The sequence below is a fragment of the Lycium ferocissimum genome, chromosome 6 (assembly GCF_029784015.1).
Source record: "Lycium ferocissimum isolate CSIRO_LF1 chromosome 6, AGI_CSIRO_Lferr_CH_V1, whole genome shotgun sequence".
Lineage (NCBI taxonomy): Eukaryota > Viridiplantae > Streptophyta > Magnoliopsida > Solanales > Solanaceae > Lycium > Lycium ferocissimum.
Window position 1 is genome coordinate 21,591,580 of NC_081347.1, and position 15,895 is coordinate 21,607,474.

The following is a 15,895-nucleotide window of genomic DNA, read 5'->3' on the forward strand; positions in this document are numbered from 1 at the left end:
TGTGTTCTTGGATTTTACCGACGAAGATCATTGCAAAACCCTGTATTACCGGCATTACATACCCTTCAATATGGAGGCGGTTATGAGACTACAACGATGGACAAAAGATTTTAAACCTATGGAGGAGACAACTTTGGCGCCGGTATGGGTGATTTTTCCAGGTCTCAAGTGGCACTATTTCCATTGGGAAGCAATATGTAGACTAGTAACTCCAATTGATTATCCTCTCGCCCTTGACCGAGCTGCAAATTCAAAGACACGACCAAGTGTAGCCAAGCTAAGGGTGGAGATAGACTTAGCCAAGCCAAGATTGACAGAGATAAAGATTAGTGTTTTAAATCAATCGATAGGAAAAACTGAAGAAATTATTCAGCCAATCGAATATGAAGGTGTCCTTGATTATTGCTTCAAATGCATGATGCAAAGCCATGGCAATTGGAATTACAGGAGAAGCCAGTCAGAAAATGGCAACGAAAGTACCTTACAAGCCCCTAAAACTAATGCACAAAGTGTTCGACAAAATGCCAAGGAAAGAAAATAAAGAACTCAAAAAGGGGGAAACAGTTTAAAGGGTCAAGATGGGCCCAAGAACCAGGCTATTTTTTAAAAAGAAGCAAAAGTAAATGGTTCACTAGATTCTAATCAAATGGACATAATGGTGGACAAAGAAGAAGAGAACTTCACCAAAGAGTTGAAAGACAAAGCACCAGAAGAGCTCATGGAGATCATAGATGAAACGACTACTAATAACAACACTGAAAAAGTAGGATTTACTGATGAAGATCTTAAGGAACTCAGAAAACAAAGCCAAGAAATGGAAAAAGGGAATATCGGATCATGGCAAACAAAATCAAGACTGTTTAAGCATCCCCAACCCACCCCTACCAGAATGAGGCCACCGTATCCCAAGAAAAAGAAGAGAAGCCAGAAAAAAGTTCAATTCAACCTTGACAATAATCAGGAAAATTGGAATAGAACTCAGGAGGAAATCCTGGTGATGCAGAACACTGAGAAACCTCCCAAAAACACCATGGATCAAAGGGAGAAAGGCTAAGGAAAAACAGCTGCCAATCTCAAATTCCTTTGATGTTTTAGCTAATATTTCCCCTTTGGATGCATGTGCAAATCTAAAGGAGATGATAATAGAGAACCACCCTCATGACTCAACAGACAACAAAGAGCTAATAGTTGCTGATCTCAAGGGGGATAGCATTGAGGATCAATCTGATCAGCATGATAGTGCCACACAAAGTGACAATGAGAATGCCTCAGACAAAAGGGGCAGTCTCAAAGTCAGAAGAAAATTAATTTTTGACAATGATGATTCTGTGAATGATACTGATATTATTAACTCCAAAAACCTATCACCCAGAGGGACTAGTATCCTTCAAAGTGATAAGCCTGGTTCTCTCAAAGGAACCAGGATCACCCCCACCAAAATCCTACAATGATTAAGTTCCTTTCATGGAATGCCAGGAGCATTAAGACTATAGGAGCTTGGGAAAGACTCAGAAGTCTTAGGCTCCAACATCAACTTCAGTTTGTTTGTATTCAAGAACCTAAAAGAAAAAAGAAACACCTCATTAAATACATGATGAATCTAGGTTTTCAGCACTTCTATCACAGCCTTAGTAACAAAATTTGGCTATTTTGGGATTCTAGTATTAATGTTGATATTATAGACAATGTCTTTCAACACATTACTTGTCAAATCTCCTGTCCTCAGAGTAGTATTAGCTTCCACATTAGTAGTGTATATGCTGAGGGCACCATCCCCCTTAGAAAACCCCTATGGGAGGAACTCCAAAGTTTGGTTGACAAACTAAAGGGTCCATGGGGGGTGATAGTTGATTTTAATGTAATCACGTATCTTGAAGAAACACATGGTAGTCCACCATACAATATTCACAAAAGTTTAGACTTTCTTGAATGCATGACTGACTGTGGATTAATTGTTGCAGGCTTTTCTAGTTCTCAATTTACTTGGTACAATAACTGGGGTCACCCCAAAACAATCTGGAAAAGGCTAGATAGAATACTCTTCAATGAAGACTGGTTGGATAGCTTCAATGAAACAAAGGTTACTCACCTTTCAAGAATAGGTTCTGACCACTCTCCCCTTCTTGTATCTGTTGGAAAAAAAATTATACTAAGAAGTATTTTAGATTCGTCAATATCTGGTGCGGTCACAAAGATTTCATTAAAGTTGTTAAAGACGTATGGTCAATGCCTACTGAGGGTACTGCTATGTGGAAACTTCATTGTAAAATGAAAACCTTATCATCTAGATTAAGTGATTGGTCTAGAATAGCTTTTGGTGACATTTTCAAAGATGCTAAGGAGGCTGAAAATCACATCAACACCTTAGAGTAAAAGTTAGTAAATTATCCTAATGAAGAAAACAGGATTGCTCTTAATAAGGCTAAAGCAGAGTTCACCTAGCTCCTGAAAACACGGGAGGCTATTTACAGACAGAGGGCCAAAGCTAAATGGCTTCAAGATGGGGATAAAAACACCTCATACTTCCAAAAGGTGATTAAAGATAGAAAAAGGAAGCTTAACATTCAAAACATACTTGATAAAGAAGGCCATAAATTCTCAGGTCATCAACAGGTTGCAGAAGCAGCTATAGAGCATTTTGAGGAGCAATTTAGGTATCAGGAATGTGCAGGTAGTTATGATATTTTGGATCATATCCCTAACATGATTACTAAGGAAATGAATGCTAACCTTATTGCCAAGCCTTCCACTCAAGAGATCAGAAATGCTGTTAAGAATAGGGCCCCTGACAGTGCACCAAGTCCTGATGGACTTGGTGCAAAGTTTTACCAGGTATGTATAGACATTATCCTACCTAATTTGCAAAAAGCTATTACAGAATTCTTTGAATGAGCTCCTTCCCCAAGGTATGCTTCTCACACCTATCTAATTATGATCCCCAAGTGCCCCCAACCTCAATCCTTTTCTGACATCAGGCCCATCAGCCTATGTAACATTCTTAGTAGGTTAATTGCTAAGATTCTTAATAATAGAATTAGTAATGTGCTTCCTGTTATCATTTCCCCTAATCATAGTGGATTCATTCAAGGTAAAGCAATTACTAATAATATTCTTTTGGCTCAAGAACTCTTCCAGGATATTTCTAAGCCTAACAAGCCTGATAATGTGGTTCTCAAACATGACATGACCAAAGCATATGATAGGGTGTCTTGGCCCAATTTATGCAGAATTATGAGAAAGTTCAGTTTTAGTGAAACCTGGATTGATATTATTTTCAGGCATATTTCTGAATATTTGGTACACTATTGTTCTTAATGGGGCAAGAAATGGCTTTTTCAAATCTAGCAGGGGTCTGAGACAAGGTGACCCCTTGTCCCCTGCCCTATTTATTATTTGTGCTGATTTATTATCTAGGCTTCTTAACAACTTAGCCAATGATGTTAACTACTATGGGTACCACAGACCCCTAAGGGGAAACAATATTACACACCTTGCTTTTACTGATGATGTAATTTTGTTCACCTCTGGTAAACCTTTTGATATTAGAAAAGTCTTGAAGTTACTGACTAAGTCTTGAAGTTGCTGACTATTTACGAAGAAGTTTCAGGTCAGCTGATCAACAAACATAAGAGCTGTGTGGCAGTCTCTCCAAAAGAAAACATTGAGTTAAAATATAGAGTTGCTAACCTGACAGGAATGCAGAGAAAGGAATGGCCAATCAAATATTTAGGTTGCCCTTTGTTTGTTAATAGAATGAAAATAGTCTACTTTTCTGAGATGGTTCACTCAATTACCAAAAGAATTCATTCATGGCATGCCAAGTTTCTTTCCATGGGTGGTATGATCATCTTGATCAAACACATTTCACTGGCCATGCCAGTTCACCTACTTGCAGCAATAAAGCCTCCAAAAGGAACATTTGAGCAACTGGAAGGTCCCATTGCTAGATTCCTTTAGAGTGGAAATGAATCTCAAAGGAAGTGTCACTGGTGAAAATGGATAAAGATGTGCTTATCTTATGAAGAAGGGGAGTAGGCTTTAGATGTCTAAGGGATATAAGCAATGCTTTCATAGCAAAACAATGGTGGAACTTGAGATCAAAAAATTCACTTTGGAAGGATCACATTCTAGCCAAGTATTGTTTAAGAACAAATCCTGTTATCAGGTCAATAGCTGGTGCTCAATCTCATATATGGAGAGCTATATGCAACATCAGACAACCCACAGAAGATAGCATAACTTGGCAAATAGGCCAGGGTGATTTGTCATTCTAGTATGATAATTGGAGTGGTGAGGGCGCCCTTTACAAACAATTTCCACAAGATTATATTCTTGTCAATTGTAAACTGAATGAGGTCTACATGAATAGTGTGTGGAATTGGGATAGAGCAGGTTATAGAGTGCCTCTGATTATTAGAGCCGATGTGCAACACATTTCAATTCAATTCACCACAGACAGGGCTGATAAACCAATTTAGACTTTGAATCCTGAAGGCAAGTTTATAGTTCCATCAGCCTGGAATTTACTGAGGAAAAAAGTAGATGGAGACTAGCATGATAAAAGAATTTGGCATAAGCACTGCTCATTGAAAATCAATTTCCACTTATGGAGAGTTATCAAAAATAAGCTATCTACTGACAGTAGCATAGGAAGGTTCAAAATTCATGGGCCTTCTATTTGTTGTTGTTGCACTATTCACGAAATTGGCTGAGAGCTTTGTTTGGACAAAGTGATTTGGCTAAGAATCTCTGGTCCAAAATATGTCAACCTTTGGGGATCAAGGCCCTAAACATCCCTCTTAGGAAAATCCTGGTAAACTGCTGGAGTTTGAAAATCAAGAATCATGTTGCATTGCTTGTCAAAGGCATCCTCCCTCAGGTGGTATGTTGGGAGATCTGGAAAGTGAGATGCAATATCAGATTCAGCTTCATCAATTTTAATTGTGCTATGTCATTTAGAAATATATCATCACACATCTTCCATATCATCTAGCAGCAATTTCCCTTGTTGCAACCAGAAGCTAACTGGTATATCTTCTGCAACAAATTGAATAACAACTACTCCAAGATGTCAATCAAGTCTGTCAAATGGTATCCTCCCCCACATGGTTTCATCAAGCTCAATACTGATGGGAACTGTAAAGGAGATGACTGTGGGGGAGGGGGTGCAATCAAAAACCATAATGCCAAGGTTATTCATGCTTTCAGCATAAACTTGGGTAAAGGGACCAGCAACTGGGCTGAGGCAAAGGCACTACAACATGGTGTAGAGTGGTGTTTGAACATGAGAATGGAAGATTTCATCATAGAAGTAGACTCATTTCTGCTAGTTCAGGCTATCCAAGGCAAAACAAAGTCACCATGGAACATCTCTCAAATTGTAACTTGGATGTAAAACTTACTAAGTCAAAAATTATTTCAAATCAAGCACTGCCTGAGAGAAGATAATCAGGTGGCAGATAAGTTGGCACAGCTCAGCCACTCTCATAATGACATAGTCTCTTATAATACATTCAATGAACTCCCCAGATCTGTGAAGGGTTGTTTGAATATGGATAGATGGGGCCTGCCTACCATCAGTAGCAAAGTTAAGAGAAATAATTTTTATCAATTTGATCCTCCTTGACCTATTCCTAATATGTTAACTTCATTAGAGTCTCGTGTAAAACAGACGGCACCAAACACCAACAAAAGATAGGTGATTGGTGCCTTCTGTACATAGGAATCATGCATCATTTTAGTATCCCATCCTCTGTTCAGGAAGATTACTTCCATCCCATAGGACATGCATCAATTAGCTCATGATAGGTTTGTGTATATTCATGCATCAAAGTTGGGCTGGTCCAGCTTTCATTTTGCATAGGGGCAAGGTTTATGTCCTCCCCTTCATGTTTCTTTTTTCTTATCACTAAAATACCACCCAAGTTCTGATTTTGGAACTGGGTGGTTCCCCTAAAATAAATACTCATAAATTGAAACAGTATTCATGCCCAGTGCTTAGCCGGGGAAAAAATCCTAAACTAAAGTAGTCAGGTGAATGAACATTATCATTACATTAAATATCTCCTTTCCCTTTTTTTTTTTTTTTTTTTTTTTGTATTTTTCCTTTCCCTCCTTCAACAATAATTGTAGATTGAAATCATATTCATATCCACAACTTGAGCCAAAAGCTAAAAAGAAAGCAAGTCAGATGAATGAATATTATAGTATTTTCATCTCAAGATTTTCATGTTGAGCCAAAAGATTAATAGAGTGGAACAAGCATAGCATTAGTACAAAATAATGCGTATTGAGTAAGTATCATAGACTGACCCTAACAAAGTAGTGGTGAGCCTTTAGAAAACTTACTATCGACCTGCCTTACTCATAAATAATAATGACAACAGACAGGACCAAGATATAATACAGGATAATGTTATCCAAATAACAACTAAGCATGAAAAATAAGTATATAAAGATATTATGCACAGATCCAATCTAACACTTAGAATCAGGTTCATAAAATTCACAAATTCTGCATATATAGATAAGGGTGGGCATAGTTTGGGCCAACTCGATATCCAAATCGAAATCCGAATTTTTTGAATATTTGGTTTGGATTTTTTGATTATGGATGACTTCGGATTTTATATTTAAATTTTTTGAATTTTGGATTGGTTATCGAATTTAATACTTTGGATTTTCGGATACCCAAAAATCTGAAACTTTTATACCTTATATTTAGCCCTTCTCATACTATATGTGCCAAGTACTAATTAGTCAAAAGGTCCAATAGATTAGTACCTTACGGCCCTACCCATTATAATATTAAGTCCAATATAGAATTTTCTACTAAATTAAATATAAATAGCTTGCAAAGCTGGAGTTTACTTCACTACTTTAAGAATAAGGCAGCTTCCAATGAAATAGAGAGAATCATGTAGACCTGAACTATATGACTTGATATCTTTTGGTTTAGCGGGAACAACTCTTTGCTGAATCCACATATTTGGTTTCACATTATGCTAAGACCTGTAACTTGATAACTGGGCGCATGAATTTTGTTCCTAATAAGCCTGCCTTAAAGGCTCAAAAATAAAAACCAAAAATTCAAAAAATCCAAACCGAATCTAAAACCGAACTAAAAAAATCCAACTTGATTAAAGCTTATTTGTAACACCTCGCACCTTTACACTAACCTATGTTCATGATTCAGGACTTAGAAAACCAGACAGGGAGTGTTAGGATTAAAATTTCATTTCAGTTTAGCGATCTACATTTTTACGTCAGGTTTTACGGATCGTAAATTGTTGTACGACACGTAAAGTAGACCGTAGAAGAACCCCAGGAGACCCAGCACACTATAACTTATTCACGGTGGGTTTTACAGACCATAAAAGGTACCGTAAATCAGTCCGACGACTGAACAGTATATAAACATTTTTTTCATTTCTTTTTCTATACTTTCATTCTCTCCAAGCCCTAGAACGAAGTTCTTCTCCTCTCCTCATCCTATCACATCAAGGTAAGTCTACTCTAAGCATCCCAAGTGAAGTCTAACATGTATTCTTGAGTATTAAATAGGAATTCATTGTTCTAAACCTAGGGTTTTCAAGAAAACCCATCACAAGGATTCAAGATTAAAGATTTTGGATTTATCCTTCAAGGTTTGACCTTTTAGAAGTTTTGGTTATTCCATTCTGGTCATTAAGAATTTGTTCGTAATCCATGAAAATCCATACTTTGCATTCCATGGGTTCTTAAATGCAAGATGTGAAATATTATGCTTATTTTCATGAAACTCTACCTATTCTCCATGTTTTCATGCAAGTTATACTATATACTTATGTTTATACTATATTATACTCACGAATCATGTATACAAGCCATGTTTATGAATCAACTTTACAAGTCATGCTTACAAGACATGTTATAACAGACTATTGGCCCAAATGCCATACTATATCCATGTTCATGTTTTTGGGAGTAGCATAGATTTACCGAGAAGGCTCAGATAGCCTAAAACTACGTATGCCAACGTAGGAAAGGGTCGATCCGCCCAGATTAAGACGACACCTTCAGAGAGTTGAATTGGATCCATTTTCATGTCATACTTATGTCTCATACCTTGGCAAGGTGTGGGGCTGCTCGGCTGGTCGACAGGTACCAGACTCTACGTACCCACGTGGTGATTCCATGTTGTTGGTTATACTACGACTCTCCACATATATATATATATATATATATATATATATATATATATATATATATATATATATATATATATTATTGCACTTAAAATGTTTTACTCATGTTATACATTTACTCATGACAGTTGATGCTCATGTTCATGTTCAGCTTACAGCTTACAGTTTCAGTTTCAGTTCTATTACTTCATGTGCCATGCTATGTCATTCACTTAATTTACACACCAGTACAATTTAAATGTACTGACATCCCCTTTTATTTTCCTGGGGGGATGCATTTCACGATGCAGATTTACAAGACGACGGATCAGCTCGTTAGGACTTCGCACGTATCTGCTATTAGTGAGCCCCATCTCATTTGGGGTTGTATCTCTATTTATATTTATTTCAGTTATGCAGTTAAGGTATCTTTGGAGGCCTTGTCCCAATAAACAGTTTAGCAGTCAGACTCATGTCAGAGGTTTCATAGACTAGATTAGTTCAGTTATGCCATGTCAGATGTTTAGAGTCGTATAGCCAGACTTGGCTCAGTATTTATTATATATTTTCAGACTTATAATTATATAAATCTTATGTTTTACTCTCACCATTCATGTTTATATCATATTCTACATTAGCTCATGCCCCATGTTGATTGCCAAGCCATATGATTCGGTCAGTCACATACAGCAAGGCATCGAGTGTCGTGTTACGCACAGGCCATGGTTCGGAGCGTGACAAAGCTTGGTATTATAGCCTACGTGCAAGTGTCTTAGGGAGTTTATGAAATCGTGTCCAATGGGGTCACTTTTATGTGTATGTGGTGCCCAGACATATAAACAGTTGACCACGAAGACATCTAGGATTGTGTCACTTCTTTTATACTCTAGATTGTGTAGTTAAACTATGCTTTCAGGAATCCTTCTAACTCATGCGTATTATGTATTTCAGACAATGCCTGCGAAAAGAAAGTACCATAGAAGTACACCAACTACTAGCCAAAGGGCTACTACTGAGGACTTTTAGACTCAGGAAGTTCAACCGAGGCTGAGGGGCTTGCACCGGATGCAGTGCCCCCGACTGAAACCCTAGCTACAGAAAGGCATGTGGAGGTCCGTTCTACTGTTACTCTGCAGCCCAGTGCTACTGACATAGATGTTAGGGGAGCTATCCAGTTTCTTATCCAAATTGTTACTAACCAAGCTCAACATCAGGAAACGACTCCTAGCATGGGTGCTAGTAGAGGGCCGAATAGTTCTAGGACCAAAGAATTCCAGAATATGAAGCCTCCAGTGTTCACAGGGTCTCTCAAGGTAGAGGGTCCACAAAACTTCATCGATGGGCTTCAGAAAGTCTTTCATCTTATGCATGCTACTGAGACGGAGGCAGCAGAATTGGGAGCTTATCAGTTATAGGATGTTGCTCGTATTTGGTATGAGACGTGGAAACAGTCTCAAAGGGAAGATGCATCCCCAGGAACATGGGATGAGTTTGTAAATGCTTTCATTGACCACTTATAGCCGATAGAAGTCAGAGAGGCGAAGGCCTATGAATTTGAGAGACTCAGGCAAAATGGTGTGAGTGTGAATAAGTACTATCTCAAGTTTGTTTCATTGGCTAAGTATGCTTAGTATATGGTTCCGGATATGAGGGCCTTAGTTAGGCGATTTGTGTTGGGCCTTATACCCGACTAACATGGTGATACGAATATTTCTGCTCAGAATGGGACGATGACTATCACTAAGATGGTTGCTTTTGTTCAGGGTATTGAGTACAGAATGAAAGAGGAAGAATCTCTTCAGAAAGAGAAGGACAAAGAGCTTCATAAGAGAGCTAAGTCTACAGGTAACTTCAGTCATAGGAGAGGTGAAGGAAGAAAATTCTTCAAGAACAAGTCATCAGGACCTGCTCTATCTGCAGCTAGTGCCCCAGCCCCAAAGTTCAGGAATGATCAGAAGAAATAGAATTTCAGGCTATCTTACTCCTATTCTCAGGCTAGTGTGGGCCAGAAGACTTACGACATTCCAGTTTGTAGTAAATGTGGTAAGAGACAACCACGGGTGTGTCGCATAGGTATAGATATTTGTTATGGGTGTGGCCTACGGGTCCATTTTCAGAGGGACTTTCCATCAGAGAGATAGGGTACCGGAGGTAATATGGCTCAATCCATAAATTCGGCAGCTCCTCGTAATTCGTAAGCCCAATCAGGGCAGGGTACAGCTAAGTCTGGTAATACAGGTAGAGGTCGAAACCACTTGTATACTTTAGCAGGTCGTCAGGATACAGAGGCCCGTGCAGATGTTGTCACAAGTACATTAACAGTTTTCACTTTCGACGTTTATGCCCTTATTGACCCAGGATCCACCTTATCTTATGTAACCCCCTTTATTGCTAAGAAATTTAGGATAGAACTAGAAAAGTTGCATGAACCCTTTGAAGTGTCCACTAAAGTTGGAGAGTCAGTTATAGCTAGACGTATTTATAGGGGTTTCCCAATTTTAGTTTATCGTCGCAGAATCATAGCCGACTTAGTAGAATTAGAGATGGTAGACTTTGATGTAATCATGGGTATGGATTGGTTAGCTTCATGTTATGCTACAGTGGGTTGTAGAACCAAAATAGTAAGATTTGAATTTCCTAACGAACCAGTCATAGAATGGAAGGGTAATTCAGTAGTACCCAGGGGTAGATTTATTTCCTATTTGAAAGCCAGAAAGATGATTTTCAAGGGATATATCTATCACTTAGTTCAAGTCAGGGATACAGATACCGAGACACCAACTCTCCAGTCTGTACCAGTAGTTAATGAGTTTCCAGAGGTTTTTCCAGAAGATCTTCCCGGGGTTCGTCCCGACAGGAAGATAGACTTTGGAATTGATTACTTTGGAATTGATTTACTTCCCGACACTAAGTCGATATCTAATCCACCATATAGAATGGCTCCGGTAGAGTTAAAAAGATTTAAAAGCCCAGATGAAAAACTTCTTGACAAGGGATTTATTAGGCCAAGTGTCTCACCTTGGGGTGCGCCAGTTTTGTTTGTCCGAAAGAAAGATGGATCCCTACGCATATGTATTGACTACCGTCAGTTGAACAAAGTCACCATTAAGAACAGATGTCCTCTCCCCAGAATAGATGACTTGTTTAACCAATTTCAGGGTGCCCAGTGTTATTCCAAGATTGACCTTAGATCAGGTTACCATCAGTTAAAGGTTAAGGAAGTTGATATTCCAAAGACCGCTTTCAGAACTCGTTATGGTCAGTTCGAATTTCTTGTTATGTCATTTGGGTTGACAAACGTACCAGCTACTTTCATGGACCTTATGAACAGATTCTTCAAGCCTTATCTTGATTTATTCGTCATTATGTTTATTGATGATATTTTGGTGTATTTGGTAGTGAGACTAAACATGCAGAACATCTCAGAATAGTGTTGCAGACACTTCAGGATCGTGAGCTTTATGCAAAAAATTTCAATTGTGAATTTTGGCTTAAGTCAGTGGCATTTTTAGGATATGTAATTTCATGTGAAGGTGTGAAAGTGGATTCTCAAAAATAGATGCCGTAAAGAATTGGCCCAGACCCACCTCAGTTTCCTATATAAGAAGTTTCTTGGGTCTGGCAGGTTATTACAGACGTTTTGTACAGGGATTTTCCTCTATCTCAGCTTCATTGACTAAGTTGACTTAGAAAAAGGTCAAGTTTCAGTGGTCAGATGCATGTGAGAGGATTTTTGAAGAGTTGAAGAAGAGGTTGACTTCTACTCCAGTTTTGACATTACCAGAGGGAATCGAAGGGTTTGTAGTTTATTATGATGCTTCGGGAATTAGTCTCGAATGTGTCTTAATACAGCATGGTAAGGTTGTAGCTTATGCATCCCGACAGCTTAAGGCTCATGAAAAGAATTATCCGACTCATGACTTGGAATTAGCAGCCGTGGTTTTTACACTTAAGATATGGCATCATTATTTATATAGAGTGCATGTTGATATTTTCACGAATCACAAAAGCATGCAGTATATTTTCAAGCAAAGAGAGTTGAACCTCGGGTAGAGGAGGTGGCTCGAATTGCTTAAAGTCTATGATGTGGATATTCTCTATCTTCTAGGGAAAGTGAATGTAGTAGCCGATGCTCTCAGTCGGCGATCCATGGGGAGTTTAGCTTCTTCTTTTTTTTCTTTTTTCTTTTTTTACGTTAAGGCAGATAAGAGAACTATGATCAAGGAAGTCCATCGCTTATCTAACCTAGGAGTTCAACTCTTGGACTCCGAAGATAGTGGAGTTGTTGTTCATAACAGGGCTTATTCCTCCCTAGTGGTTGAAGTGAAGGAGAAATAGTTTAGTGATCCCTAGTTGCTGTAGCTGAAAGAGGGGATTCACAAGCATAAGATGATGGCTTTTGAATAAGGAGGAGATGATAGTACCAAGGTAGACTATGTGTTCCAGATGTTGATGAGGTTAGAGAGCGAATTATGTCAGAAGCTCACAATTCCAGGTATTCCATCCACCCAGGTTCCACGAAGATGTACCATGACCTTAAGAAAATTTATTGGTGGAATGATATGAAAAAGAATGTAGCAGATTTTGTGGCTAAGCATCTGAATTGTCAGCAAGTGAAAGCTGAACACCAGATGCCGGTGGGTTGGCTCAGAATATCGATATTCCTATTTGGAAATGGGAGATGATAAACATGGACTTTATAACAGGTCTCCCTCGTTCATCGCGAAGACATGACTCGATTTGGGTGATTGTGGACCGACTTACTAAGTCAGCGCACTTTGTGCCAGTTCAGACCACATATTTAGCAGAAGACTATGCCAAGTTGTATATTCATGAAATTGTCAGATTGCATGGGACCCCAGTGTCCATTATTTCAGATCGTAGTGCTCAGTTCACAACGAACTTCTGGAAATCCTTTCAGAAGGGATTGGGTACCAAGGTGAACCTCCGCACAGCTTTTCACCCTCAGACAGATGGTTAGGTAGAGCGTACTATTCAGACTCTTAAGCACATGTTGATAGCATGTATCCTATATTTCAAAGATATGTGGGATGATCATTTGCCTCTCATTGAATTTTCTTATAATAACAGTTACCATTCTAGTATCAAGATGGCACCGTTTGAAGCTCTGTAAGGGCGAAGGTGTAGATCGCCCATTCGTTGGTTTGAAGTTGGTGAAGCAGAGTCGTTGGGACCGGATTTGGTCTATCAAGCCATAGAGAAAGTCAAGTTGATTTAAGAGCTTTTGAGAATGGCTCAGAGTGGCCAGAAGTCTTATACAGATGTGCGGCATAGAAATTTAGAGTTTCAAGTTGATGATTAGCTGTTCTTAAAGGTTTCACCTATGAAAGGTGTGATGAGATTTGGCAAGAAAGGGAAACTCAGTCCCAGATATGTCGGACCTTATAACATCCTGCGAAGGGTTGGTCAAGTAGCTTATAAGCTTGAGTTGATACAGGAATTGACTGCTGTACACCCAATGTGCCATGTATCCATGTTGAGGAAATGAGTGGGGGACCCGTCGTTGGTTGTTCCTGCTGACACTATAATGGTTAAGGATGGCCAAACCTATGAGGAGATCCTTATGGCCATTCTAGATCATCAGGTTCGCAAGTTAAGAACTAAAGAAGTAGCCTCAGTAAAGGTTTTATAGAGGAGTCAAAAAGTTGAAGAGGCTACATGGGAAGCCGAAGAAGACATGAAATCCAGATATCCTCATTTGCTTAAAGAGCAAGTAGAAAGCGTTCAAGGTAAGTACCTTCTGAGTCCATGTCATGCCCCTTATATATTCATGTCGGACGTTTCACGTTCATGTTCATATATTCACGATTCATGTCTCATGTTCCAGTATCCATGTTTTAACGAAACCATGTCATGTCAGTTCAGTACCCATGTTCCATGTCATGTTTTCTTCACGTTATCATATTCAAGCCATGTCCAGTTGCATTCCCAACCACGACCCATCATTCTAGGATGAATGATCCCAAGGGGGATATATTGTAACACCTCGCACCTTTACATTAAGCCATATTCATGATTCAAGACTTAGAAAACCAGACGGAGAGTGTTAGGATTAAAATTTCATTTCAGTTTAGCAATTTACATTTGTACGTCAGGTTTTACGGACCGTAAATTGTTGTACGGCCCATAAATCGGACCTTAGATGAACCCCAGGAGACCCAGCTCATTGTAACTGATTTATGGTGGGTTTCACAGTCAGTATAATTTTATGAACCGTACTTTGTACCGCAGAATATTTTACGATCCGTCTTTTGGACCGTAAAAGAAAAGAAGGAATATCGAGTCACTGTAACTGATTTATGATCACCTTTCACGGATTGTAAACCGTTTTACGAACCTTAAAAGGTACCGTAAATCAGCCCGATGACTGAACAGTATATAAACGCATTTTTCAGTTCTTTTTACATATTTTCATTCTTTCCAAGCCCTAGAACGAAGTTCTTCTCCTCTCATCATCTTATTACATCAATGTAAGTCTACTCTAAGCATCCCAAGTGAACTCCAACATGTATTCTTGAGTATTAAATAAAAATTCATTGTTCTAAACCTAGGATTTTGAGAAAACCATCACAAGGATTCAAGATTAAAGCTTTTGTATTTATCATTCAAGTTCAAACCTTTTTACAAGTTTTGGAGCGATTAAGGTATGTAGGGTTTCTATCTACGTGTGGAAACATCATTATTCTTCCCCACGGCACGTACTTCCATGATTATATGAAAGTTTATGAAAACTAGGGTTCTAAATGTGTTCATGATAACCCTAAGCATATTTACCATGATACACCATGTTTGTATGAATAATTCGTTATTTACGTTCTTAATATTCCATTCTGGTTATTGAGAATCTGTTCGTAATCCATGAAAACTCATATTTTGCATTCCATGCATTCTTAAATGCAAGATATGAAATATTATGCTTATTTTCATGAAACTCTACCTGTTCTCCATGTTTTCATGCAAGTTATACTATATACTTATGTTTATACTACATTATACTCACGAATCATATATAAAAGCCATGTTTATGAATCAAGTTTACAAGTCATGCTTACAAGCCATGTGACCATTGGCCCAGATGCCAAACTATATCCATGTTCATGTTTTTGGAAGCATCATAGGTTTACCGAGAAGGCTCAGATAGCCTGAAACTACGTATACCAACGTAAGGAAGGGTCGATCCACCTAGATTAGGACGATACCTTCAGACAGTTGAATTGGATCCATTTTCATGTCATACTTATGTCTCATTCCCTGGCAAGGTGTGGGGCTGCTCTGCTGGTCTGGCTAGGTACCAGACTCCACATACCCACGTGGTGATTCCATGTTGTCAGTTATACTACGGCTCTCCCGCGAGATACGGATACATATACATATACATATACATATACATATATATATATATATATATATATATATATATATATATATATATATATATATATATATATATATATATATATATATATATATATATATATATATATATGTTTTACGCGCATGATAGATGATGCTCGTATTTCGTATTCGGCTTACGACTTACGATTTCAATCTATTATTCCATATGTCATGCTTATTTCATTCGGTTACTTTACATACTAGTACAATCTGAATGTACTGACGTCCCCTTTTACTTGCCTGGGGGCCTATATTTCATGATGCAGATTTATAGGACGTCGGATCAACTCGTTAGGACTTCGCATGTATCAGCT

General features: G+C 38.4%; 1 protein-coding gene across 1 annotated transcript; it reads left to right on the forward strand.

The window, feature by feature from the left end:
- The first annotated feature begins 1,136 nt into the window (after positions 1-1,136).
- LOC132061208 (uncharacterized) lies at positions 1,137-3,957 on the forward strand. Its single transcript, XM_059454061.1, has 7 exons — positions 1,137-1,404; positions 1,962-2,102; positions 2,195-2,369; positions 2,472-2,832; positions 2,944-3,088; positions 3,279-3,527; positions 3,644-3,957. The coding sequence occupies exons 1-7, from the start codon at positions 1,137-1,139 to the stop codon at positions 3,955-3,957; spliced, it is 1,653 nt and encodes a 550-aa protein (XP_059310044.1).
- Positions 3,958-15,895: the final 11,938 nt, after the last annotated feature.